The sequence below is a fragment of the Anser cygnoides genome, chromosome 7 (genome assembly GCF_040182565.1).
Source record: "Anser cygnoides isolate HZ-2024a breed goose chromosome 7, Taihu_goose_T2T_genome, whole genome shotgun sequence".
Lineage (NCBI taxonomy): Eukaryota > Metazoa > Chordata > Aves > Anseriformes > Anatidae > Anser > Anser cygnoides.
The window spans coordinates 20,625,982-20,653,539 of NC_089879.1; the positions used below are offsets into that span (position 1 = coordinate 20,625,982).

Sequence of the window (27,558 nt, forward strand, 5' to 3'; positions counted from 1 at the left end):
AGAATCGCCTCTTGTGACTCACCAGGCACCTGCCCGTCCCTTCTGCTTTGTGCCCCTTGGAGGGCCCCATTTCGGACAGGGCACATCTGGACAAAGCCACGCGCCGAGCCCTGCGGTGGGCTGGCGGCACCGCTCCGTTCCGTGGCTCTCCGTTATCCCGGTGAGCCCCGACGCCCCGAGGGGGAGCGGAGGCCTCCTGCGTCAGGCCCTGAGCTGATCCCCGGTGACGAGAGCAGGCTGAGCCCCGGGGGAGGAAGCGGATTAGCTCCAACTGCTGCAGCAGCTTTCCTGCCTCTTCCTCCGAGAGGCACGGTGCTGGCTGCTCTCGAGCGCCTGGCCTCGGATCTGACCCTGCACGCACCTTCATCCCTGTCAGTGTCCCACCGAAGTGAGCAGAGACTTCAGCCAGCTCTGCTGGTGTCTAGCTGTGTTTGAGGAGCCTAGGGGAGCAGCCTGCTCTCAATGCGGCGAGATTTAGGGCACCGGGGCCTCACACTTAGAGGAGCTGCCCTCAAGTCAGGAGTCCAGGCCTTGGTTCCCAGAGGGGCTCCTGGCTCGTGGCTGAGCTTGGGCAAGTCTTTCCCCCTGCCACCCCTGACTTTCCCTCGTGCTGATAATGCAGCTCTTTCCACCTCAGAGGCATCCTAAGAGGCTGGCAGGGTGTCTGCAGGCCTGCTGGTGTCCGCAGGGGCCGGGCTGCGGAGGGCACACTGTTGTTACGAGGTTGGTGCAGTGCCAGGCCACAGCTGCTGTCCCGGGATCAGCACCTGCCCTGACTGAATGCCTTTAGCCTTGCAGAGGCTTTGGGGTATTTACAGTTGCCTACCAGAGAATCTGAGGATACAGGGAGGGCTAAAAAAATATACAGTGAGAGCTAAAAAAAAAAAAAAAAATAGAAGTAAAGCCAAGCCAAGCTGTTCAAGTCAGGGTTGGAAGGCGAAGGTGCCTGAGGAGCTCCTTGCTACACACCAGTGCGGGGCTGTTGTGGCAGCATCCCCCTCATGCACCCTCTGCTTGATGTCCTCCAGGCTTTCGTTGCATCCCTAGCACGTGTCCACATTTCCACACTGGGAGCCTTTGCCCAGTGTCTGGGCTAGATGCTCCGTTCCCTCACCACACTTGTAATCACTCCTCCTTGACTGACATTTTAGGGTTTCCACACTATTTTACAATTAGGTATGTGACCACATTGCCTCCCTGCTGTGTTAGGCTTGCTGCCCGTCTCCTGCAGAAGACGCTCCCTGCATTCCCTACTCATTCCTCCCTGCACCCTTTCACCTTTCTCCCTGTGAATCTGAAGGTGGAGGGAAGGGATTTGCTGCAGAGCGAGTTAGAGAGCAGCTCCAAAGATCTGTGCTGCAGCACAAGCTGTGTCCTGGGAGGCTACACCAAAGAACTGCAGATTTGGGTTGTTTCAGGCTAAATTCATCTATCCAGTGCGGTGACTTCTGGGGGCCTGAGCAGCCTGCTGGCACCCAGGTTGCTCCCTCCCCACGGGAGAACACACCCCACCAGCCAGAACCCGCTGACTGCTTTCCTTCAAGACCATCTTTTCCCTGAGCATCTTTTTACCAAGAGATACTCCCACACAATTGTTCCCTTAACTGCTGTGTAGGGAGATTATTTATGGCTCAAACTGTGCTGGGGCCCCACCTCCCACATCCCCAGGACAGGTTTTACCACGCTGGCGTTCTTGCCTTCGTCCCGATGGAGCGATGCTGGTGCTGGCAGACACCCCAGGGCCGTGTCCTCACCCACCCTTAGCAGGTGAGTGCCACCCCCCCAAGCTGGGAGCAGAAGGCCCTGCTGGGGACCCAGGACAGCAGGAGGGCCCTGCTGCTGATCTCTGTTACCACCTCCTTGCCTGGGTGAGCGCTAGAGCAGCAGTTGTGTGCTGAGCATCAAGGAAGGGTGTTTGCACCATTTATCCTCAGCCACCAGCCCGGCGGAGTAACAGATAAGTGCAGCAACCCACTGCAGACTCGGCTTATGCTGCAGTGGGTTTTTAATATCTAGCGAGGATGTGGTTGGGTGTTGGCACAGAAGGGATTAATTAGAGCCGTGTAGTTAAGCCCGGGCCCCGAGGGAATGCACATGACCTCACGGGTTGCCCCGGAGCCCTCGGTGTGGAGACAAAGGGAGCTCGGCTTCCTCGCCTCCCCCGGGACGCCTGCGGGGCCAGGCTCACCATTTCCATGGTGCTCCCCGCAGCTGGGTGAGGAGCACCCACCTGCCTCACAGCCATGCCCGTGCTGGCAGGGCCGCACCGCGCGCTGAGGCCAAAGCACAGCCCCACTGCCTTCGACAGCAGAGGGACGTGCCGGGGGTCAGCGGCGTGTGGCTCCCTCCTGCCATCTGGCTCTGTCCAGCTGCTGGGACAATCCGACGGCTCCAGTTAGCCTCTTCCAAGGAAGAAGTTGCTCGCTGTGCTGCTCCGGTGACACCCAGACCCTTCTGGGCTCGGCGGGGACGGGAGCACTGCAGGGCTGTGGAGGTGAGCAAGGACAAAGCCGGCAGTAGCTACACCAAGCTGTGGGTGGGCTCGAGGAGCCGGCAGAGACCAGGAGGTGGAAGGGACGGCGTGGGGCCGGACAGGCTCGTGCAGGATTTGGTGCCAGGTGACAGCGAGCACAGGGGCTTCTGCTCCGGAGGCGTAGGGCTGCGGGTTGCGGGAAGGCAAAGGGCTGCGGCCAGGGGCAGACAGAGGTATGGGGAGCGATGGAGCCGGCAGGGCGCAGGTGTGTGCCTGGCCCCGGTGTGGGCACGCCAGGAGAGCTCTGAGCTCTTCCACTTGGTTAAATTTGTCGCTCCGGCGGCGGCTTAGAGAAAAGCCTCCCCCCCCTCCCGCCGCCCTCCTGCCATCAAGAAGCTGCTGAAGGAATCAGGTCGCTGATCCCGCAGCAGCGAGGCCCCTAATTAGCCCGGCTTTGCTCGAGTCGGCCGGGAGAGCGTGCGAGGCAGCTCGGGGACCCGCGGTCCCCGGCGTGGGGGAGACAGGCTGCACAGGCAGGAGCCTGCAGGAGGAGGGGAGAAAATGGCAGTGCTTCCATGCATTAAAGATGAGGGGAGCGTGCAGCTTCCTCCCGGTGTCCCCGTGCCCGGGCAGGGAGATGGGGACTCGCTTCTGGGTGGCGGCGAGGGCAGGTGGGCACGGAACTGGGCTCACCCTTGGCCAGGAGAGCAGCACGAGGGGGCAGCTCCCCCAGATTCCTCCTGAGCATGCTGCGGGCGTGCAAGGCACCGGCTCTCCCGGGCCTCTCCCCTCTCGCACGCCTGGTAACGATCGCCGGGCTGGCTAATAAAGCGCTCTTTAATCGCGAATCGATCGGGCAGCGAGCGCTGGCTGCCAGCCGCCGCCGCGTGCAGGCCGTGGCCGGGTCCCCACCGCCGCACCGCTGGCCGCGCGCGGGATGCGGGCGGGATGCTCGGGGTGGCGGCTGGGTCTCTGTTGCCGTCCTTGGGGTTTCTTGCAGTTGGGGTGGCGTTTCCCACCCGTGGGCAGCCCAGGTGGCCTGGGACCTGTGGCACCGTTGGGGTTTCTGTCCCCGCGCTCCCCGGGCAGCGGTGCCGTGCGGGTGCCCACGGCGGGTGGCACAGGGACACGCCGCGGGACGGCGCCGCGCGTGGGGCCGGGGTCACGGCGCCACCCCCGGGACGCGCACCCGGGGGGTGCTCCCCGGGGCCGCCGCCGGTCCCGGTGCCACCGGGGGGGGGCGGGACGCGGCTCCCCGCGGGGCTGCCATTGGCTGCCGGGGCTGTCAGCGGGGCGGAGTGACGGCCCCGCGCCGGGGTTAGCGCGGCGGGGAGCGGCGGGCTGGGGACGGTGGCACCGCACCGAGCCGTGCCGGTGGCATCGAGCCGAGCCGAGCCGAGCCGAGCCGAGCCGAGCCGGGCGGCAGCATCGCGGAGCAGCGGAGGATGCGGCGGCGGCGGCGGCGGTGCCGGTAACGGCGGGGGGCGGCGGGGATGGGGCCGGGTGGCCGCGGCGGGGACAGGTGCAGCACTTGCGGGTCGCAGCCGCGTCGGCGGGGAGCGGCGGGGCCGCGAGGACAGCGGGGAGCGCCCGGCCGGGGGCTGCCTCCTCGCCCGGCTGCGTGTCACATCCACTGATCCCGGCCGGGCGGGAGGTGCGGGGCGAGGGAGGGCGGGCGGGGGGCGCAGGGGGGAGCACAGGTCCCTTCCCTTCCCTCCCGTCTCTACCCCGTTCTTTGCCCCTTAAAAATAAACGATGGTTGTTCCCTCGCATCCCCCACGCGTCTCGCGTGGGTGTGCGCTTCCCCCGCAGCACAGCAGCGCCCGGCGCCTGCTGCTTCCCCCTCACCACCCCGCTCGGCACCGGCGCGGCGCAGGGGCCAGCAGGAGCCCCCGGCCACCCCCCGGGCTGCTGAGAAGCTGAGAGCAAGTTTCTTGTGCGCCTGAGAGGTTCCGCCGGGAAATGAACCCCCCCCACACCGGTGTGAAGCCCCCCGCTGCCACGCTGCGGCTCCCGAGTTTTTCTCCCCGGACGCGTGCCCCCGCTGCTCGTGGCTTCCTTCCCTTCGCACGGCTTCTCCTGCCCTGGGCAGCGGGGCCAGCAGGGCCCCCCCAGGTGCCTTTCAGCCCAGCCCCATTCATCACGGTGATTTAAAGAGCATCGTTTTGATTCACGATTTAAATCGGCAGGCAGGAAGCCTCAGCTACATCATTGATTTCTCATCACGGTTGCGTTTGTGCTTTTTACCTTTCATTATTAAAGAAAGGCTCACTCCGCTGGATGGAGTAACAGGCTGGCTCCGGAGCCTTGCAGACGGCATGGCCTTTGCTACGAGTCTGATGATTCTCCCTCGATAACCAGGAGGACACGCTGTGCTCATCCCATTTATTTTAGCAATAACTCGTGTACATTGAGATAGGCTGTTTTTTATAGATTTGTTATGTTACAGTGAATGCCGGCTATTTTCTAGTGATAACTTTTTTCCTTGGCATGTGTGTCAGTCCACATTTAGATAAAAAGTGGGATTTCATCTGAAATATATAAACCCAGCGTTTTTGTTATTTATCAGTTAAGCAACCTTGAATGTGAATATAACCATAACAGGGGAAAAGATTGTAAAAACAGTAACTGACATCTTAAACAGAGAATATTTTCTGCAGCGAGTGAATTGCAGATTGCTGCTGCTCAGTAGGAGCCAAATTTTTCAGAAGTGTAGTAGTGCAGATAGAGAGGCGCCCGCCCCACGTGGGTGATTTGGGCTGTTTTATTAAGAGTTATGTCTCTGCATCCCTCGAGCCTAAACACCACTGAAAAAGCCAGTCCTATGCCCTTCGGTTTAATCCTATCTGGTTTGCACCAAGAAACGGGGAGAAGAAATCATGCTTTCCTCCATTTGCAACTAGCGTTTGGTTTCTTGCTTTCAAGCGGTGAGATCCAAGTGCAGGAACGAGTACCTCTGCATCTGGGGAAGCTACAAGCCGCCAAGGCAGAACCTTTGCCGTGCACCAGGAGTGCAAGAACTTGGGGAAAGCCATGTCCAAGTGTTAGCTGCCCCGTGAGAAGGACCAGTGCTGAGGGTGTTGGCACCTACCTTCCCATGCAGTGCCTCGCCACGCTGGGGTGACAGGGATCCCTGGCAGAACAGTCCCGAGGCAGGGGCGGGCGAGCCGGGGTCGTGTTGCTGGCACAGGCGCGCTCGGCCCCCCCGGGGCAGGACTGTCTCAACCACTGCTTTTTGGATCTGCTGGTGTTGACAGCTCTGTCTGCGCCACGGATCGCGGCTGCAGCTTGTGACGGGGTGACATACTTTAAAACACAAGTTGACCTCCAAAGAGACAGGCTTCTTGCTCGTGCTGATGGTGTCAAACTCCTTCAGTGAGTGTGATCTGGGGACGTCTCAGTGATCCAGTGTGTTCCCCCTTATTGAGGTGATTTTAGCTGGCTACAGGTAGTAAAAGTATTCAGCCTAAGCCAGGGTAAATGAAACCCATTTCAAAGCACACAGCATGCTCTCCCACCACATGTGGGTGGTGCTGGTCTATAGGGGCAGCACCTGAGCATCCAGGGGACCCAGGGAAGGAAGCAACCCCCTGGTGTGCCCAGAGCCTAGGTGAGGAGCTGCTGGTGTCCCCGCTGTGGGGCTGGTGTGATGGGCACTGTCTGCCCGTGAACATCTCATGCTTCCTGCTGCAGGAGGGAGCTCGGACAGGGTTGTCTCACCCGGAGCTTTTTCTGAGCTGAGCTGTCATGAAGACAGGGCACGCTTTGCATGTTCTCCCCATTGTCCTGGCCCTGTATGGCCGTGTGGAGGCTGATCGCACCACAGATCCACTCATCCCCATGCCAGCCTCCTGTTCTTGATGATCTGGTGCTCCTCCTGGCACTCCCGCCCCCCACTTGGTGAAGCCCCTCTGGGGGCTTCAGAGCCACCCCGGTGCCTTCAGTTGTGCCCTCGCATCAGTCTGGGTATGGGGCAGTTGGGGCTTCTCTTCTCAGGCCACCTGTCTGCAGATGCTTGGGCCAACCTGCACCCTACACCCATCTCTGAGCAGCATCCCCCTGTCTGCATCTCCCCACCTCGTGCCCCCTCCTCTAACCACCTCTCCTTGCCCTTTAGGGCTGCCTGAGGATGCCTCGCCCTGCCCAGCTCCGGACCTGACACCTGCGTTCCCCTCTCCGTCAGCATGGCGCAGGCGGGAGGCCTCGTCCACCTCCCCACCGCTGAGGGCTGCGCCGCCTCTCCCCCACCCTTCTCCCACCCCGGGGACCACCGGCCCTGGCCTCCAGCCGCCGCCAGCCCCGAGCCGGGCCGCCGCAGCCCCCCGCGCTGCCTCACCCCCAACCTCAACGCCGGCCGCCTCCACCTCCTGCGCAAGGGCCTGGCCCCCGACGCCCGCCGCTGCTCCCTCGGCCTCTACAACAGCACGGGCTCCCTGGCCCGCAAGCCGACGGAGACGGGGCCCTTCGGCAACGGCGGCTGCCCGGGCGGGGGGCGCCTGACGGCCCCCTGCACCCCGCGGAGGGGCCAGCACGTCGCGGGGCTCGCCTCGCCCGGCAGCCGCAGCCCGCTGGTGGCCCCCGAGGGACGCAGCTCCGTCGTCACCTTCCGCTTCATCGAGAAGGCCAGCGTGCGGCCCCTCGGCGGCCCCCCGGCCCCCCGGGAGAACGGGCCCTGTGGCGTGGAGCCCAGCGAGGGCTGGTGCGTGCCCCCTGGCCAGCCCCAGCCCCAGGAGCGGCTGCTGCGCAAGCTGAAGCTGGAGGCCTCCATGTCCGACCCGCTCCTGGCCGGCAGCAGGTCCCCGGGGGAGACGCGTCCCCGCGGGGGCGGGAGGGACGCCTGCACCCTCGCAGCCAGCTGCCTCTTCAGCTCCCTCATCAACGGGCTCCAGGCCCCACCGGGGGACGTCCCCGCCGGCCCCCGGCCCCAGGTAGGTGCCTGTGACCCCACACTGGGCTGAGCTGGCCCAGCCCCGCTGCCCACTGACCGCTGTGTCCCCCCGCAGGGCAGCGCCTGGCCGTGCCCCCGGCAGAGCTCAGCCCATGCCCAGCGCATCGCCAGGGCCAAGTGGGAGTTCTTCTACGGCTCGCTGGAGGCCCCGAAGGCAGGTAAGGTGTCGGGCAGGGACCTGTGGCTACCAGCTGGTCTGGGGAGGACGCAGAGCCCTGATCCACTGGGATGTGGGGTCGAACGGGGGCTCTGGGCTCTCTTCCAGGCTCCTCGGCCCCCCTCGCTGAGCGCTCCCCAAATCCCGGCTGCCTGCTGCCCGCAGAGCCTCAGAAGTCGGTGCCCGAGCATGGCCTGAGCCACGTGGAGGTGGAGATCGAGGTGTCCCCAACAGGCGGCAAGGAGCACGGCTCCTGCGAGACGGGCATTATAAGGAGGACGGTGAAGTACTCCGAGACAGACCTGGACACAGTGCCACTGCGGTGCTATCGTGAAACCAACATTGACGATATCCTGGCCGAGAAGGATGAGGTGGATTCGGCTATCGAGAGCCAAAAGGACAGCGAGAGCAACCCCAGCTTTGCGGGGACCCCAGGCCGGAGGAACAGCACGCCTGAGGAGCTCCCTGAGCACAGCGCCAAGCGCACGAAGGACGGGCTGCGTGGCAGAGACGTGGAGGAGGACGATGAGGTGTTTGAGGCCATGAGGAAGGAGAACAGGGAAAGGTGAGGCTCAGCGTGTGAGGGCAGAAAGCTCCCCTCGCCCTTCTCGGTATCCCAAATGCATGACAGAATGGGCTCTGCCAAACGAGTGCCCAAGCCAAAACTCTTGGCAGCTGTGCTTGAGCTGTGCATGGGGTCAGGGGGGTCCTGGAGCACCCCTCAGGGCTGGGGGTCCCTCGCTGCCCCATGGAAGGAGCGGGGCAGTGCTGGTGTCCAGTGCAGGGCACTGACCGCGGGACCCGCTCCCGTGGAGACAAGTCCTGAGCTCAGGTCACCCATCCGAGCCAGGGCACTTGGGTGACAGTGTCAGGGAAGCTCTTTGGGCTGGAGAAAACCTTTTCACACCACTGCACTGTGCGTTGTTTCTCACTTGTGTGGCAAAATATCATGTACCAGGACGGTGATGGACCCTTGGGCGGGACGAGGGGGCTCAGCTTCATCAGCAAGCGCTCCACACGCAGAGGGCAAGGTCTCGCTGGGGAAGCAGGGCCAGGCGGTCCCCGCGTGCCAGGACAGAGGGGTGCCTGGCAGCGTGCACAGCCACGCTGTGCCAAAGGTGGGCAGGATGCACGGGGGTGGAAGAAAAGGAAGAGGGAGGCTTTGGTGTTGTTGGTGGGAAGAGATGATAGAAAAAATAACTTGCAGTGGTGTCCCTGCTCTGGGGGGGGAGAAGCGTGAGGCGCTGGGCTGAAGTGGAAGGGAAGGTGCACGTTGCAGAGGGGAGCTGGGCTCCTGCTGTTTTTTCCAAGAAGGAAATGCATTTTTTTTCCAAATGAATTGTCATAGAAGATTTGAAAAGCTGTAAAGTTATATTATTATCACTCCAAGCAAGTTCTTCAAGTTGCTGTAACCATTATCTTATGTGGTGATAATCTATTTCCAAACCTGTACTAGGCCATTACAATTCCTGTGGGCTGTAAGCCTAGACCTGCTTTTTGTCCTCTGAGACACCTTACTGCAGCTCGCCAGGCAGTGCTGGAGAGGTCGGATGTATACTGAAATGCATTGCTGCCCCGAAACATGGTGCTCCCGGTATAAGCATATAGTGGTGGTGTGCCCAGTTTATGCAGCTGCTCTGTAGACCCGTGGCTTTTGGCTTTTTTTGATGTGCAGACCCCTGCCTACTCCCCAGCTAGGTGCAGAGCCTGCGGACAGCATGCCGAAAATTGCTCGCCTAAAACCGCAAGCTCGTTCGGTACCTGCATTACAGCCCCGGGTTTTTGCTTACACGCTGCTTCCGAGCTCTGCAGCTGCAGTCCTCCCTCCTGTTTACCAGGCACTGGTATTGATGTTTGCTACTCCAAGCTTTCTGCTTTGCCTGCTTGCAGGAGGGATGATGCTGGGGCGATTAAAAATCCCCCTTACCCCCCTGTATCCGAGGAGCCTGCACCACCCTGCCCTGCAAGAGCTGTTGCAAACCAGCAGCTTCTGCCCTGGCAGTTTCTCTGCAGAGCACTTTGTTGGTAGCCGGGAAGGACCAGCCCTGCAGAATGACTGAAGCACCATCAGACGCTGATTTGCAGATATAAATCCCTTTGGAAACCTAGCCTTAGGGGTTTAGCACCCTCTGCAAGGGGGGATTGGCTGGGCACTGTCTTGTTGCCCTTCATATTCTGGCCAAAGGGCACCTTCTGTGTGATCTGCCCTCCCAAAATAAGAGACGTGCTAACAGCTGGCAGGCTGAAAAATCCAATACAGAACCAAATAAGACATGGAAAGTGACAGAAGAAACAGCGTCTTCTTCCAGCAAATCCTCTCCCTGAGTATATTTAGAGGCAGATCTACAACTAATGACCAGCCTAAGCCTTTACTGTCTTTATTCCCATTAGTGGCAGGGAGCTGAGACCTGTCAGCAAGAGCGGGCTCATCTGCCCCCTCCCCGAGCATCCCCAGAGGGTCACTAAGGTGGTGGCAGGGCCCAGCGTGGCCAGCAGCACCCGTGCCTCGGCCGAGGAGCCAGAGGAGGCTTTGCAGCAGGGTGCCCCAGTCCCTGGAGTGTGCAGGGCTGGATGGAGGCACCTTTTCTCCCTGGAAGCAGAGCAGCCTTGCCCAGGACAGCCCTTGGGCCTGCTGCCAGGGGAGCCTTCCCACAGGGGACGCGTGTCCCCTGCTCGCCCACCTGGCCCACCTCCAAGAGAGGATCGCCGTGTGTGCCGCACCAGCCTGAAGCCAGAGACCTGTTTTTGCGCTGCCTGCCGCTGCTGTGCAGGTGCTTGACTGCACCCTCAGCATCTCCTCCCCTCGCGCTGCCCCGGCTGCATTGCCTGGCCGTGGGGCTGTGCCTCGCGCACCGCCCCTGCCTGGGGGCAGCCACAAGCGGAGCCAGGCAGGGCTGGGCAGCGCGGGGCAGGCTGCCGACCCTTCTGGGGCAAGCAGACCCTGTGCTTGTGCTGCTGTGACGAGGTACTGCTGGATCTCAAAGGCTTTGCTTACAGCTGGCTTGCTATTTTGGGGTGGAGAGGTTGTTCCCGGAGCTCAGATGGCGCGGACAGAACCAGCTATGTTTTTTCTGTGTTTCGGCGGCAATATGCTTGATGGCAAAAATAAGCCCGATTCCCTTACCCTCTCCTGGAAACAAGGTCCTTTCTGGCTGCGGCTGTTGTCCTTTCGGGTACAGCCCATGGCCCTCCTTATGGATGCAAGACGCAAAATGAAGTCAGCAGCATTAGCTCAGTTCAGCAGCACATTGCAAAATGGTAAGGGCAGTGAATGCACATTCACAGTTGCAAATGCTGAGAGGTCTCTTCTCCGGTGTCCTCATCAGAAAGTCCCCTCTGAGGTGGCTCCCGGGGCTCGTGCTGGACTGGTAAGGATGCAGTGCAGTGCTACGCAGCTGGGGAAACGCTCGTGGGTCGACAAGAGCAGCCTTCATCCTGCCTTTCCTACCCACTGCTCACTTAGCTGAGCTCCCTTTGAGGCCACCTGCATCTGGTGCAGTGAAGCTGGCAGCTTGTGGCCTGGTGAATAATCAGGGTGAGATTTTTGAGCAGCGTATGAAAGCTAATGAATGAGAAAGCCACTTGGTGCTTCAAACAGCAATGCATTTTCTGAGCCTTCTGTATGAAGCTGTTTGTTCATAACAAATGTTATGACAAGCTGGATCAGTTCTTTGCTTTTAATCAGGAAAGAGAGTGGCATAACAAGTGCTTTTCTGGTACTTTAATAAAGCGATAGCAGCTTCTGAGCAAAACAGGCTTTTAGGGCTGTGTTTGTGCTTATATGACTGAAGCACTGCTGTTCTCGGTGTTGGAAATATCCCTACTGCCACATGCTCGGACCGATGGGCAGGTTGCAACTTACCTCACTGACAGAAGAAAAGTCTCAGGGCTTGGAGACTTAGAAGCTCCTGTGCTGGGCTGGACTCAGACCCGTGCTGGAGCCGAGCCGAGCCTTCCTGCAGGGCTGATACGTGACCAGATGATTAGCCAGGGCCAGGAGAGCACGGTTTGGGTGCCTTGGCAGGGAGCAGCACCTGGGGTTTCGCCCTTGCTGTCAGGACAGGATATCCTATTCTCTCTGGAGTCATCCCTTGTCTTATTTTCACAGTGGATCGTCTTTGTAGGAGAGATACAGCCAAGTGGCTAGAGCGGTACCCCAGAAAGTAAGCTGGGCTGCACTCAGCAGGCACTGTCTGTGCAGACCCTGCAGGCAGGCTTTGCTCAGTGCCCGCGGTGTCGCGTACGTGGACGAAGGCGTCGCGCTGCCTTCGGTGGCTTCAGGAGTGCTGTGGAGCTCTGAAGGCTCGTGGAAAATTCAAGCACTTGCAGATTTGGTTGGAAGTGGAGCTGAAGCACATCCTGGTTTGGTGCTTGAGCCGTTTATTGGATCTAAGCTCAAGGCGAGTGACTGGGAGCAGTAGCCCTCTCATAAGCTTCTTAGGAGGATGAGCCACTAAAGGAACAAAAGTCTGTAGCTCATTAAAGGAGAAGCATATGTCTGGAGGGAGGCCAGGCAGTCCCTCTTCCCATCATGTCTTGGGCAGGCAAGGCTTCTCCTCGGAGGTCTGGCGTCCTGCAGCTGTTCAGAGGAGACTTCTGCCCTCCCCAGTTTCCTTCTGGAGCAGTGCATGGGCTTTTGTTTCAGGGCTTCGACCCCTTGCTCCTCAGTGACCAGTTCTTCTCACTTTCTTTCCCTCTAGGATCATGGATCGAGACACACAGGGTATGCTCAAGTCTCCAGTGCCTTTCCTGCTAGGGCACAGCCTCTCCAAGGATGGCATGGACTCTTTCAGCAAGCATTTTGAGAGCATCATGGAGTCCCATCGAGCCAAAGGCACATCTTACACCAGCCTGGACTCCATTGACATCCTCTCCTCCCCAGCCCGCACCCACGGGACCTTTTTCACTTTTGACCTCCCAACCCTCACCCCAGAAGTACAGGGACAGATCCGAGACAGCGCCAAGCTGATCGAGGAGAACTTTGCTCCTCTGGCTCACTTGGAGCCGGACTCTGGGACCAGTTCGGCCACAGATGCCCCCTGGACTGAGAGGGAGGAGGAGCGAGGGAGGCAAAGGAAAGGCGTTCGGCGCAGCCCTTGCTGCTCAGAGGACAGCTTTGGTACTCCCTTGGCCTCCAACATGAGGTGAGTGACCAAAGCTGCTTGCTGCCCACCTGGGCCACCAAGGCTCGGTGTGGAGTCTAGCCCTGTGCTGCATGTTTGTAGCCTGAGCCTAACCTCTGCTGCTGGGGAAAAGGGGAAGGGTCAGGACTGGGCTCTGCTGGTGTGCTGTGAGGTGGCAGGTCAGGCCAGTAGTCATCGTCCTGTTGTGGCAGGCATGCAGGTGAGAGCACATCCCGTGTTTCATCTTCCCCAGCCTTGTTGGAAGCTATAGGTCTGGGCTTTCCTCCCACCAAGCAAGCAGGGAGTCCCAGCACCTCAGTCCCGTGGTGGTTCCCACGGCAGGGCAGCCCCGCGGCTGTGGCAGCTGCAGGGGGAGGCCTGTCAGAAGCTGGGCACTGGTAGAAATTCCACGGTCTGTCCTTGTGGAGACCAAGGCTCCCTGACACTGCCGCTTCCCTCCCCATGTGCAGCAGCCTCCTGTTTCTTGTCCTGTACCTACTGCCCTGGCCTGATTTCGCCTCCACTTCTGGCTCCGCTTGGGGTGGCCCCGTGGGGATCCGAGCTTCGTGTCGCCCCTGGTGCCTGCAGTCGAGAGAGGAGGGTGGGATATCGCGTCTGCTTTGTGGTCCCTGGATCACCCCGAGGACGTTTTGGGGGCTAGAGGTGCTGGGCTGGTCCTTCCCTCCCTTTGGGACACTGAGGGCAGGGACGTGGTAGCACAGAGGCCTGGCAAGATTTGTGCAGTGAAACTGGCGATGTCCGAGAGGCACCGAGCAGCAGAGGGTGGCAGTATCCAGCCGTGGATCACTGCTTTCTGGAGGAGGAATCTGCTTCCTATTGCTCTGCCAAGGCACGGGAGCAAAGTGGAGTGCCCCAGTGATACTGCAAGGACGGTGCCTCGCTTACCGTCCACAGACCCCAGGGTCCAACCGCAGCATCACCACACGGGCACAGGGGGAGGTGCGAGGGTGCAAGGACACAGACAGCACCAGGAACGGCAGTGAGGTGCAGGGACGGGAAGCAGGACCAGCTCAAGCTGGGAGTGCCCTTGGGGGGCTCCCGTGAAGGGGCCTTTACTGGAAGGAGCTGGGGAAAGGATTTTGGGAACCTCTGTAGGTGCCGTGACACAGCACCACCCGTGCTGGTGGGGTTGGAGCAGGGGATTCGCAGCTTTGCATGCACGTTACTGATGGAGAACACAAGCAGGCCCAGGCCCGTGTGTGCTGCGGCTGTCCCCGTGTGTCCCCCCAGACCTTTGGCATCGTTGGTTGCAGTGGTTGGTGTCGGATCGGGCTCTGGGCTGGGGGAATGGCTCTGCAGCCCGGGACTTCCCGTCTCTCCTGAGGGCACAAGTGGCCAGGCTGTAGGTGCCCCCTGCGCCCCGCAGAGCCACGCAGCTCCCTGCCCCGGCCAGACAGCCTTGGCTCCCGCAGCCTCGAGGCTCAGAACAAGGCTCTGGCGCCCCTCAGCACATGATATTCTCAGTCCACGCTTTTATCTTGACCTTGCGAGTAGGAAATTTGCCCAAGTGAAAACACAGCACGCCCTCCCCGAGCACTGGGATGCCTCTGCCTCCTCTGGTGACCTTGGCTGGAGGCAGGCAGGAGAGCGAGACCTCCAGCTGGAAGCCGGGTGAGGAGCAGAGGTGGGCACGTGTCCCTGAGCTCAGGGAGAGCCCGGCATGTCCCTCACAGGCCGTCCTGTGCTCGGCTCCTGGGAGCCCCTTCCCCGTTAGGTGGCACTTTGCAATGGGAAATGCTCTGCTGTGGGTTTGACCCACAGCAGGAAACCCCACAGTGGGATGCTCCAGCCCCCCCGCAGAGCCATGCCCCAGACAGGGACACCCTGGCCACCCGACATGGGACCTCCCCAGCTGCTGCACAGGGGGGACACCCCCCACTGTCACCTCCAGTGTGGGGCAGAGACTCTGCGAGTGCCCGGCCCTCGCTCTGGAGCCGTGCCGCAGGTCATTGCCCCCCTTGTGCAGGAGGAGGAGGTATGCAGGCCCCCAGCTGTCACTGGGCAGGGGGCTGCTGTCCCCGGGGCAGTGACCCAGAGCGTGCGTGTGGCCAGGAGCAGCAGGCAGGGTGCTGTGCCGTGGCAGGGACACGGGGTCCCTCCGGGGCTGGTGGTGCTGGCAAGAGGGCGAGGTGGGAGCTGGGACAGCGGGAAGGTTGCTCCTGCGGCAGCAGCCAGAATTTTGCAATTACAGATCCGAGTCCCAGGGCAGCCCTGGGGCAGGCACTGCAGATTGCAGAGCATCACCCCAGAGAGACGTTCACGGGCAAACGGTGTCCCCTGGGGGTGCATCTGCTCATCTCCCCACCCTGGACCACCCCGAGGAGCGTTTATCGCCGAGAGGTGGGGAGGGAGGATGTTAATTGCTGCCCGTGACACCCCGCGAGAGGCAGGCTCCGTGGGGACCCGAATCGGGGACATGGCCTGGGGTGGGACAGAAAGCAGGGCAGGCAGGAGGAGCCTGCAGCCTCCCCGGTGCGCGGGGCAGACACCGCCGGGACGGGCAGCGTGCCCCCGGGGAGCCCCGCTCGAGGGAGAGCCCAGCCCTGAGGACGTGGCCGTGTGGGAGGACCGGAGCCGTGGGGCTGGCAGCCTCCCCAGCGGAGGCTGTGCCGGCCCGAAGCCTGCTCCGTGCCAGATCCCAGCTGCTGGCGTGTGCGGGAGCAGCGGGGCCGTGCCAATAAGCGCTGCTGTGTTTCTTTATAAGGTGCCTTTTGTTGCTGCAGCCATCGGTGAGCTGGTGCCCCCCTTCCCTCTTGCAGAGGCCAGCCCAGGTCTGCCAGCTGCTCTCGAGTGACCCGAGCAGCAGCAGGGCTCCCAGTTGTCACTGGGCAAACTGGTGAGGGAGTGCCCGAGTGCCCTGCCCAGTGGGGCTGATGTGGGCTGTGCTGCAGGGTGAGGGGAGGACGGAGAGAAGGGGAAGGGAGGGGGAACGGTGTGGGGAAGGGCGGGGGTGAGAGCACAGCAGGGCTGGAGCCTGGGGCCTCTCTGCCAGCGTGGTCTCGAGCCTGGCACTGCGGGAGAGGGAGCACAGAGGTGTGGGGGGGATTTTTCCCCCAAAAAATGCTCACCAGTACCCACGCTCACCGGTGTCCAGGTGGCTTCGTGTGGCTCGGGTCCCACCAGGCATTCCTAGGCGGGGACAGCATTTGGGGTGGCACAGTTGGGGTAGCACAATTGGGGTGGCACAGTTCGGATGGTAATGCCAGGTGGCACATTTGGGGTGGCACATTTAGGGTGGAACAATTGGGGTAGCACACTTGGGGTGGCGCATTTAGGGTGGCACAGTTGGGGTGGCACAGTTGGGGTGTCACCGCCGGGTGTCACCGCCCGGGGCACGATCCCGGCGGTGTCCGTCGCGCCGGGCGGGCACATGCCGCACACGTGCGTGCAGCAGCGGCGCTGGCAGCGGCCCGGGGACCCGCAGCGGGGTCCCGGCGGAGGCGGGCGGGGCGCGGTGAGGCTCGGCGGGCGGGGCGGGGACGGGCGGCGGCGCGGCGCGGCATGGCCGGCGGTGGAGGGGAAGGGAAAAAGGGAAGGGAAAAAGGGAGGGGAAGGGCAGGGAGCGGCGGGGCGAGAAGGGGCCGGCGGCGGCTCGGTGCCCGCGGCCCCGGGGCGGCGCTGCGGGCCGGGCGGCTGCGGGCTGGGGCGGCGCGGCGCGGCCGGGGGCAGCTCCGGGGGCTGCCGGGGGGCCATGGGCGGCGGCGGCAGGCGGGGACCGGGCCGGGACGGCGGCCCCGGGGGCGGCCGGAGGGGGGACAGGGGCCGGGGGGACGCAGACCCCCGCGCCGGGCCGTGATCGCTGCTGCTGCAGCCGCTGCTGCTGCTGGTAGTGGTGCTGGTGGTGGTGCTGCTGCTCCTGCTGCTGCTCCTGCTGCTGGTGCTGCTGCTGGTGCTGCTGCTGGTGGTGGTGCCGCCGCGGCCCCGCTCGCTCACGCCCCGTTGGCTGGACTTTGCCCAAAGGTCCGAGAGGTCCCGGCTTCCCTGGGTTAGCACCATGGCATCTGGGGCCGTGGAGGAGAAGCCGCCCCCCCGCCCGGCTGGTGAGTAACCGGATTTTAAGGCCCCGGGAGCCTGCTCGCTCCAGAAAGTGTTTGGAGGGAGGACTGAGCCCCTGCGAGGGCTGCGGGTGGCACGGGGACAGGGAGAGGACGGGCAGGCATCTCGGAGGAGGGCTGTGCTGCAGGGGAGGCTCTGGCAGAGCAGCTCTGCTGTTTGCTCTCCGGGGAAACGGCGCCGAGCAGGGGCACGGCTGCCCAAGTTAGCTCTTACCTGGCTCTCGTGGCAGTGATGCTGGCAGGGGCCGCTGCGGGTGATTTGAGGAGCAGGCTGGACAGAGCTGCGGGGCTGGGGACAGCGGGACCGGCCCCGCCTGTGGTTGGAGGCTGGCCTGGCTGACCTTCAAGTGTCCTCCCAGCCCTAACTCCAATTCTGCGAGGAATGAACCAGCCCAGATCTCGGCTATCATAAATCAAAGTCACTCCGCTGAGACCGATGGAGGGAGCTGCATTTATTTAGCTCAGCCAAGGATCCGGTCTGGTACATTCTTAGCAGCGATATTAGGCAGACTGGGATTGCTTGGCAGAGGCGTCGGGCTCCTAGCCATGCGTGTGGGGCAGTGGGAATTGAGGGCAGGGTGCTGGCCCGCCCCACGCACGTGTCCCTCACCAACTCAGACCGGGCTCCCTGCCCTGTCCCTTCATGGTGCAGAAAGCAAACCGAGCCCCCCGTGGCCTGTTCTGGGGAACAAGCGGCTTGCAGTAGGCATTTCTGAATTTCCTGCAGCAGGTGTCTCACGTGGAAACGCTGCAGGAAGGACCTGGATAGCCCGGGAGCTCAGCAGAGCACCCCAGGCTGAAACCAATGGCCATCCGTCTGAGCCTGTCCTCAGAGACATCTCTCCGGTCCTGGGGAGCAGGCATGGGTGAGGGGGGGTCCCACCACGCAGGTACATCCCTGCTGGCAGCGAGGAGCTGGAGGGCAGCCCCCGGGGCAGGCTGTACTGAGCTAACGGCCTGGTGCTGCCCCACGTCGAGGAACGAAGCTCCTGAAGGCTGTGGGGAGAGCACGGTGCTGGGTGAGCGCGCCTCGTGGAGAGGGCGTCGGGGCTCCTGCAGTGGCACGCTGCATTGCAGCGCAGGAAGGTGCTGGTCTCCTGCTGGCCTCCGGGCTGTCAGCCAGAGAACGAATGTCAGGGCGAGACAGAGAGCATCTGGGTCCAGGGGGTGGGCATTTGGCCTTGAGAAGCAAGTGTTGGGCCCAGAGGAGGAGAACCTGAAGCCAGGGGAGCAGGATGTGGCCCTGGGAAGGAAGATTTGGGCTCAGAGAAGCGTGCCTGGCGCCAAGGTAAAGGAGGGTTTGGGCCCAGAAAAAGTGTGACTAGAAAAAGAGTGATTGGGGTCTGGAGCTGGAACATTTGGGGGTCAGAGAAAAAATGCTTTAGCCAAGGGAAGGAGTATTTGGGGCCACGAAATTGGAGTGTGTGGACCCCACAGGAGAACTGCCTGGCCTTGGAGAAGGATCCTAGTCATCTGAGAGTGTCTGCAGAAGCACCTTGCTGCTGCCCTGAGGCCCTGGGCGTCTGGGCCCCCTGGCGAACACCTCCGAGCGTGGCAGACGTGGGGTCTTTGCCATCCGGCTGGGCCCCCGAGCTGGCGCCCGCCGTCGGGAGCGGCGCCGTGGGGGTGGCAGTGGCCGAGCCACCGCGGGCAGCATGGCAGGGATGAGCCAGCTCCGCGCCCGCTCCGGGATGACTCATTTCAGGCACGCCGGAGATGCTCGTACAATACCAAATTTGATCTTTGTTCCTTAAGTGCAGGCCAGTTCTTGGGTTGGAAATATATCTAATGTAAAAATATTATCTCAGTGTTTCTTCAAGCCAAACTGAAATGTCACTTTAGAAAGTACACTAAAAAAAAAAATCCCCTGAGACATTAGGTCATTGGCAAGAAAATTAGCATCACCTCAGTTGCCTCAGACATGGACATACGCTCTTTACTCTGTTCGCCGTTTGCTTGAGGATCGGGCTCTTGCTCTTCTCTCCTTAAGAGGAGTGTTGGGAGAAAACCCATTTCTTGGCGTGGCCTGGAGAGTGGGGTCTCTTGTACAGCATAGTGCCTCGTCCTGACTGTATGGTTATGCTGTGCTGATATAAAGCCCAAAGTCAGAACTGGGGCCTGGTGAGGGAGGGGACGGCAGACCCCGCTGGTAGAGCTGCTGTAACAAATGGGCTGTGATCCCTGCGTGCCTGTTTCAAGATGCGAGGCAAGAGTCACAGCCACGGCTTGGGAGCCTGCCGTGAGATAGTTGTTGAAGGACAAAGGTTTGTAGATGGCCCCGTGGCTGGATGCTCAGCACCAGACAGGGAAGCTGAGGAGCACAGCTTCGGAAGAGAGGTCACGGAGGAAACTTGGAGCTCTAGGTTTGCCGCAGGAGGCACCACGAACCAGCAGTAAGAGGGAGGACAGCCTCTCAGGGAGGAGTTTTAAGAAAAGAGTCCCCACCACCTGTGGTCTGTGGGTGCCAGCTGGATTCATCCCCTCTGCTCCGGGGAAGCAGGTAGCCCTGTCGTGGCTGAGGACACAGCGGTTACACCTCAGAAGGAGACGAAGCAGGGCCACAGCCCAGCGCCGGCCCAGCAGCATCCTGCCCGTTCTGCTGTCGGGTGTGCTGTGGGTACAGAAGCCTCCTGCCCGGTGAAACATGCCCCAGGGCTGGTGACCTCCTCACGACCAGGGACCTTGCAGCCGCTTACAGGCCACCCACCTGGGCCGTACCGAAGTCACCGCCCAGTGCTGCCAGGCTCCACGGCGGTCCCAGTCAAGTGCATCTCCCCCGGGTCTTGCAGGGCTCCAGAGCTGCTTCTGCCACGGACCTGTCTGGCCCATGGTTGTGTGCTTTCGAGCTTCCCAGTTGCACAGGGGATGCCGAGAGCCCCCCGAAGCACAGGGCAGCCCGTCCCTGCTGTGCGGGGCTCCCCCAGGCAGGACGAGCTCCATCCAAAAGGCAGCACGGTCGGCCAGCACCGAGCAGCAAAGAGCAGCTTTGTCCTTAGTAGAAGAAGTGGAGCCTCAGGGAGACTGGCCTGGGTAATTGGCTCAGGAGAGGAGGCCTTCTTAAAAGTCAATTAGAGACTTTTAAAAATAAATCAGACTGGAACATTGCGAGGCCTGCCAGAAAATTTGGGCGAGGTCAGAGTTGCTTAACATTCGTTGTTGATTAGCTTCAACTTACTTTTTGCTGGGATAGCTTGTGTGCCGCTGAGTCAGACGGCTCTGGAGGCGAAGCCAAGAGAGTGCTCGTAGCACAGCCATGTAAGGCCTGATGGGGTGAGAGCTGAGGGGCAGCCCGGAGAAGACAGCACACCATGCCGTGAGCCGGGGGCCGCGGTGTTTGCCTTCATCCTCGCTCTCTGTTCCTCGTTTTTTTTGCTGTGCTCTGAAGTTACCAGAGGAGAAAAACCAAGTGAAAGAATTACGGTCTTCTTGTCTTGGGTCGAAACTGCACTCGAGAGCAGCATGAGGAGTTTGTCCAGGTTAAAAAATGAGCGTATATATAGAGTACAGCATGTAATGTGCACATGTTTCTGCTCCAAGTCTCAGCTGCAGCTGGGCTTGGCAGAGCCCGAGCCCACACACGAAGTCTCGCAGGCTCAGGGTGGGGACTTTGGAACAGTTGTCCTGTCTCCCCGCATCCACTTTGGACGTGGTTTTGAGTGACTTGGTCCCATCATCAGTCACCAGAAGCATCCTGTCACCTCATCTCTCTTCCAGCCACATCTCCAAGCCTTCCCTTAGCACCCAGCCCCGACCTGTGAGCATTTCTAACCAGTAGTGTTCGTAACGCAGCCCAGCAGAGTAGCTGACCTCCAAAGCAGGGTGAGGACGTGTGTTTCCTGAGAAGCTGAACAAGCAGGGGACCCGTGGCAGACTAACGTGGTGTGTCCCTTTCCATTGCAGCGACCATCCCCTGAGCCAGCTGGTTTCTGACTCAGACTCGGAAATGGACAGCATGGAGCAGCTGGCCCTGGGCAGCACAGACACCCTCTCCAACGGGCACAAGGCTGACCTGGAGGCTGCCAAGCGCCTGGCCAAGAGGCTCTACAACCTGGATGGCTTTAAAAAAGCAGATGTGGCCCGCCACCTGGGGAAGAAGTACGTGTGGGTATTCGCAAGGAACGGCCCGTTCTGCAAAGGCATCATTCCTCCCACCTGCACCTCTGGTGCTCCCACAGCTGCTGCCCTCGTGGGGCACTGGGCTGGCAGGGCCCCAAAGCCCCCCAGTGACAGCTTGTCCATACCAGGTGTTCCCTCTAAAGGTCTCAACACCTATGATACATCCGGGTTTTGTACCTTCCTACCACAACTGCATCTCAGGCACCTTCAGTAAAGTGTAGGGGACACCTCTTGGGGGCCCTACCAGCTCTAGCTTCCCCATGCTGAGTATTCCCACTGGATCTGTGGGTAGCCCCTGTGAGTTTCATGGGACTCTGGGACATGGGGACTCTGTCCCCAGCACGCTTCCCACAGCCCTGCCTTCATGTCTCCAGGGAAGTTCCCAGCCTGCTGGAATCCACCCCACCCTCTGCATTTTGCCATGCCCCCTAGTCTGGTCGATCCCACTCTCGCTCCCCCCTTTGTATTTCAGCAACGAGTTCAGCAAGATGGTGGCAGGGGAATACCTGAAGTTCTTCGTGTTCACGGGGATGAGTCTGGACCAGGCTCTCAGGTCAGGCAGACTGCGTGCGGACGTGTGCATGTGTTGTGGCCACCTGAGTGGGTCCCAGCAGACTGTGCCCTCTGCAGCTCTTCACCCATGCAGAGACCTGCAGGAGCAGGCAGACCCCACGGCTGCCAGACAGAGATCCTCTTACCTCTTAATCAGGGAGTGTCGATCCCCAAAGTGGTCTCTCAGCCACACTGAAAGACCGTCCCTGGTCTTAACTTACCAGTCAGGAACAGCTAGGACAGGGTTTCCAGGCCCTGAGCCCAGATCCTCGTGGTGTTGACCTGATCTCCCCCAGGGTAGTTTCTAGGGCCCAGTGTAGGTCTCTGCGATGTGCCAGCAGGGTGGGATGTTGTGGGCTTAAGAGGGGTCCTGCAGCTGGCTGGGAAGGCTGTGTGAGGGCAGGGCTTCATCTGGCACATGCCGGGTCTCCAGGAGGGGGCAGAAAGCAAAGGGTGGGTTCGAGGAGCTGCTGGTAGGCTTCATGTGTGGCCAACGCTGCTGCTGCTTCTTCAGGTCCTTTCTGAAGGAGCTGGCCTTGATGGGAGAGACACAAGAGCGGGAGCGAGTGCTGGCTCATTTTTCCCAGCGCTATTACGAGTGCAATCCCAATGCCATCTCCTCTGAGGGTAAGAGACTGTCTGTGTGTGTATGAGTGTGCGTGTGGGTGTGCATGTGTTCGCTCAGGAGAGCACATGTGTTCGTCAGCTCAGTGAAGGTGCTCCAACTGAAACTAGAAAGCAGTCTGAGAGCGTGAACTGACGCCTTAGGAGTCAGCCCCTGTTATGGAGATGTTGTCATTTCCCTCAAGTGACAGGCACTTTAGACTTAAAAAAAAAATACTGCTCTAGATGGAAGATGCATAATTAGGGCTCAATGCATCCTTAATTCTGCCCTTGAGCAGATTAGCACAGGAGGCGAGAGGAGGCCCTCCCCACCACACAGAGCCCAGCTCTCAGACCTCAGGGAACAGCCAGGTGAGACAACCCCGGGCGGCACAGAGGAGCACCCAGTCTGTACTGTTTCACCTCAGTGTTTCACGTCTGTACGCTCCCCCTGTGTGTGTTCACGTGCTGAATCTGCTCTGGTTTGGCTCTGTGGGCAGGTGAGATTCTGGCTGGCTGGCTGGAAGAGGGCTGTGCCGTTCCCACCTTGCCCCTGCTAGGAGCTGGACAATGTTAGCTGCAGCGTCACTGCCTGGCTGTCGGGGCTGCAGGGCTGGAGGGGAGCCTGTACGCGCAGGTTTCGGACTAGCTTTAATCCAGTGGCCTCCTACCTACTCGCCTGCGTGCTGCCAGCACCGTGCTGATGCTGTGTGCCCCACGTGCCCGGGCTGGGAGGAGCGGGCTCAGGGCTGCCTTGGGCTCGGTCTGTTCCCGAGGGCTCTAATTCCTGTCCTGTGCTTGTGCTGCAGACGGAGCCCACACCCTGACCTGTGCCCTGATGCTGCTAAACACAGATCTGCACGGACACGTAAGTTCCCTCTGCCATTAGCCCCATCTGTCCCCTGCCCTTTCCGCCCCCGCTGCCCCAACCGTAGGTGGCCAGGGAAGAGCAAGGACTTCCCAAGGGCAGAGCCACGTGCGCAGGACGTGCAGGGGCTGTGCACTGCTCCCTGCACCTGCAGGGGCTGAGCACCCCCAAGGTGGCTGTGAGGAGAGAGGCGAAGGCCTGAATGAGGAGGTGGATAACGGGGCCATGGGGGAGACAGGCTGAGCTGGAGGATATGGAGGGGGAGGAAGGAGAGAAGAGGAAAGTGGACGGGGAGAGAGGGTGGGAGTGAGACTCCAAAACCAGCTGATATTGGGAGCAGGTGGCACCAAGCTTAGAGAAAAGAAGCTTTCTAAAACTCCCGGAGTCTAAGCACAACAGGCAGCTTTCCACACCTCCCTGAGGCCTGTCCGGTCCCTCGCTCTGCAGCAGACCGGGGTCTGTTCCTGGGCTGTGGGAGCCTTCTCCAGCCAGCTCCAGCCCCCCAGCCCAGAGGTAAACCCCACGTTTCTCTTCCCCTGGCTCCCCCAGAACATCGGGAAGAGAATGTCCTGCTCCGACTTCATTGGCAACTTGGAGGGGCTCAACGGAGGCACTGACTTCCCCAAGGAGCTGCTCAAGGTAAATTTGGTTGCTCTCTCTAGCCAACTAAGCCACGAGAACAAGGGCAAGAGCTTCGGGTAGGATCATACAGATGGCCCCATGGGATGCAATGAATGTCTCCTTCCTCATGCTTGTGTCAGGCTGTCGGGGTAGGCAGGATCAGTGGTGTTCCCTTGGCCCACAGCTTTCCTCCTGCGTTGCTGAGGTCAGGGAGCGGAGCCATCTACCCCACTGCTGGTGACGTGGGCAAGGCGCAGCAGTGGCGAGGGTGGGCCGGTGGCTGAAACCCTGGAGCTGGGAGTACCCTGCACTTGTGTGGCTGGGGCAGCCCTGTCACCTCCCTGCGGGACCCGGTTCCCATTTACAGGGACAGGTCTGGCCAAAGCTACAGGAGCTGTGAGGTGCCTCTGGATGGGCGAGGGAAGGGGTGGCATTGGCCTCCATGGTCCTGGAGCACCCTGGGGTGCTGGTCGGAGGTGGGGGGGGGCAGTGCGTTGGGGGGTGACCGTGCCCGGCCACAGATGGGGTCTGGGGATAACAGCCTGTGCTGGCTCCTTCCTGGGTGAGTGAGGCAGGGAAGGAGGCTGGCCTCCTCCTCCCAGGAGCGCTGGGAGTCTCCACCTCGAGCCAGCTCCTCTGGCCACCCCAGTCCATGCCGGCACTGCGGGTCATCAGGATGTGGCTGTGGGGGCACGGCCACGCAGCGGCACCTTGTGCCCCCACACCGATGGTTTCTCATCCCTCGTGGCCATTTCTCGAGCCTCCCGGCCAAGGCAGGAGCGGCGCAGCTCAGCTGCTGCGTGCGTAAGGGAGGAGTCGCCTGCTGGCTGCAGCGCGGCTCCGCTGCCGGCGGGGACGGCCTGACCTTGAGGCTGATGCGTGAGCCGGGGAAATGGCTTCGGCACCGGCTCCGGGGTGTGAGTGAGGGCTCACCGGGGGCCCGGTGCTCGCTGAGGCTGAGCTGGCAGCTCCGTCATGGGCCCTGGGAATAGCGCTGGGCCCCGTGGGACCCGCAGGGCAGAAACCTTCAGTGTCTGTGAAGCGCTGCAGCCGGAAAACACTCGGGATGTGGGAAATGGGTTCCCACAGGGTGCCGGAGCCACTCCTGTGGGAGGTGGCTTACAAAAAAAGGCAACGTGGGGTGAAAAGCTGAGCTCTGTTTTCAGCCTTTGTGGGTCTATTCCTGGCTGTGCCGCTCGCCCCATCATTAAGGGGTTACCAGCAGCTCTCAATAGGGCTGTCCTCCCTCCCAGCCCACGCTTCTCCACTAAAAGGAGTCACTCAGAAAAAATTCTTCCCTAATTTTAAACCCAGCTCCAGAAAAGACTTTAAGCACCCAAAATGGAATAGAAATGTCCAAAATCAGGACCTTGAGCATCTGTCCCCCTGTGCCGTGTTGTCCAGGAGCATCCAAACTCTGCGGGCCCCTCAGCACGCCCCTCCTGAAGCCCCCGGCACCCCGCAGCGGGGTACCTGCAGTGCGGGTGCTGCAGCACCTGTGCTAAACTTCCACCCAGAAAGTACTCAAGCACGCGCCATCGCATTATCTTGTCAGGTCTCAACCAGTGTGAGACAGGGCAGCGAGCAGCCGCTGCAGTCTACAGGCTTTGTGTTGGCAGGGCCAAGCTTTGTGCCTGGCAGAACCAGCGCTGCTGGGGCCGGGGGCTGCAGCGCTGCGCCAGCTGAGGCGGGAGCACGTCCCCGCGCAGCTCTGCCTGCAACCCTGCAGTGGGGGGGCTGAGCTGCTAAAAATGGCCTGTTCCCTCTGCAGCTGCGGTGCTTCCCACAGCCGCTTTTCAGACGCCTCTGTATCAGCACCGTGCTGGGGAGTGGGAGCAAAAGGCACCGCCGAGGCGCTGCGCAAGGGGCAGGCTGCAGCTCCTCCATCGCTCCCTGGCACTGATCCCCTTGGGGAGCTCCTGTCCATGCAAGGGAGAGCAGAGCTTCAGGAAAGTGCTGGGGAAGGCGCTGGCAAGTAGAGGTGTGTGAAGGGGCAGGGGGGCAGTGGGGCAGTGCCACTCCTGGGTAGCCTTTGCCAGGCTTATCTGGAGGAGACGCCCTCTCCCTTCTGCCAACTGCATGCTTTCGGCTCCTTGGAGCTTTGGTCCTGTTGAAGGCTTGGGTAGCAGAGAAATGGGGAAAGCCTCCCTCCTCCCTGCAGTAGCCTGTGCTGGCCCCGTTGGCCTATATAGGATGTTGCCTCCTTGGCAGACCTGGATCCCCTGCCTGGGGACTGAAGCTCCTGTGCAAGCGTGCCACACAGCTGGCTAGCTAATTTTAGCTCTGCAGGAGCGCACGCGTTTCCTAAGGGCAGCAGGGGAGGGGAAGGGCTGGCAGGCTTCAGAGGAGCTTCCCAAAGCTCAGAGGTGGCTCGTGGGCAGCTCCAGCAGTGCTGAAGAAAGGTCCCAGAGGCTTCCCAAGCCTGCCTGGGGGAATCGCACAGGTTGCTAACCCACAGACTTCAGAGCCAGGGAGCTTGAGGTGACCCCCACCCACAGCTGGGGGACTGGAAAGCAGACAGATGGGGACATCAGGACAGGACCTAGGTGGCTGCAGGGGACACAAGGCCACCATTCCCCATGACTCTGGGGACAGCATCAGGAAGGGAGACCCATGGGGCCCTCCTCTCATCTCTGACTGCAGGAAGCCCCAAGACAAACAGCACGATGCCTGAGAGCGGGTGGCAGCTTGAGTCAGACAAGAACTTTATCTGCTACGATGTAATGCACGTAAACACTCACAGTTTTCAGCAGAAGAAACCAAAACACTCGAAAGCTTGTGCTTTTACAACTGAGCACCACGTCCCCCTCACTGGCAGTGCCTCGCTGTGCCCCTGCTGCCGGAGCTAAGGCAGTGATGCTGTACCTGCAGGCAAATCCTGCTGCTGGAAACCGTCTCCCCTTGCTCCGAAGCATCCCTGAAGAGCTGTGCTCTGCAGGCAGGGCTGCCCAGCGCGCAGGCTTGGGTGTCCTCATCTCCAGGGTAGGTAGGGGACCGTGCTGGGGATGTAAGAGCCCACGTAATAGGGGCCCCTGTGCCCAAGGATGCCCGCATCTGCAGGTTTGGCCTTCACTCCTGTGGCCAAACAAATACAAGTGCCTGATCGGCGAGGAAGGATGCAAACAGGACATACTAGAGCTGGTGATACCGTGGTTAGCTCAGCCCTGAGACTGTGCTGTTCTCTTGTAAGTGTGATTTTAGCCCAGGCCCCCTGGGGTTTTCTCCACTGTTGTTGGTTGTATGTTGCATTCAGATATGGATTCGACCTTTACCTGACCGATCACTTTGCAGATCACTTAGATCTTCCACATCTTCTTCATTCTTTAGCTTAACCTTGTGCTTTGCCGGTGGGGCTTCACCCACACAACACGGACAAACCAGACCCCATCCCTCCCCCGTGCTGCTTAGCAAATGCAGGAGCAAGCAAAATTTGTGCTACTTTCCAGCTTGGGAGCCTGGAGCATTTCACAGCTGTTAATGAATTAAATCTCAGTGCAGGCAGGTCCCCTGGGGGAGGAAGGTAGGATGGGCCCCCACTTCCCAGCTTGGAGGCACAGCAATCAGACGCTCAGCGCGCTGGGTGAGCGATGAGCAGATGTGGGAAGCAAGCCCCGGCTCCCACCTCTGAGCTCAAATCACAGGAGCGTTTGCTCAGTTTGCTCCCCCAGGGGATTTTTTTGCCTGCGTTCTTCAGACTTTACCCTTCTTGGGGTAAATTCGCTGCCCTGCCCTTGGTGTCCCCCTAGCCCCGGGGTGGCCTGCTCCCCCTCCCCCAGCACACCTGACCCATGGAGGCACCCGGTCTGCTCCCTCACACGTTTTGCAGGGCAGTCACCACGCCAAGCAATTACGGCACAGTGGAAAATTTCCCCTTCTCCGCCGGCCACATCTACTCAGTCAAGCCTAACCAGATTACGCATCGATCCTCATCGCTGCTCCAGGAGCGCCCAGCCCTGCGGCTCCTCACAGCAGCGGCTGCCTGGAGCAGCTCGGTCCTGCCCTGAGCCCACCAGGCAGCTCC

The 27,558-nt window shown here is 60.9% G+C and overlaps 1 protein-coding gene across 5 annotated transcripts in view; it reads left to right on the forward strand.

Moving 5' to 3' along the window:
* The first annotated feature begins 1,560 nt into the window (after window positions 1–1,560).
* PSD (pleckstrin and Sec7 domain containing) overlaps window positions 1,561–27,558 on the forward strand; it is a 36,932-nt gene continuing 10,934 nt past the window's right edge. The window contains exons 1-10 of one of the 5 annotated variants that reach the window (XM_067000437.1): window positions 1,561–1,767; window positions 6,591–7,401; window positions 7,477–7,579; window positions 7,687–8,143; window positions 12,279–12,722; window positions 20,678–20,878; window positions 21,366–21,446; window positions 21,960–22,072; window positions 22,858–22,916; window positions 23,466–23,555. In XM_067000437.1, coding sequence (XP_066856538.1) covers window positions 6,658–7,401; window positions 7,477–7,579; window positions 7,687–8,143; window positions 12,279–12,722; window positions 20,678–20,878; window positions 21,366–21,446; window positions 21,960–22,072; window positions 22,858–22,916; window positions 23,466–23,555 — 2,292 coding nt within the window. In that variant the 5' untranslated portion in view covers window positions 1,561–1,767; window positions 6,591–6,657. Of the gene's footprint in view, window positions 1,768–2,121; window positions 2,495–3,777; window positions 3,945–6,590; window positions 7,402–7,476; window positions 7,580–7,686; window positions 8,144–12,278; window positions 12,723–20,677; window positions 20,879–21,365; window positions 21,447–21,959; window positions 22,073–22,857; window positions 22,917–23,465; window positions 23,556–27,558 lie in introns of those variants that run through there. The other 4 variants (XM_067000436.1, XM_048069032.2, XM_048069033.2 and 1 more) reach the window with 4 other exon arrangements.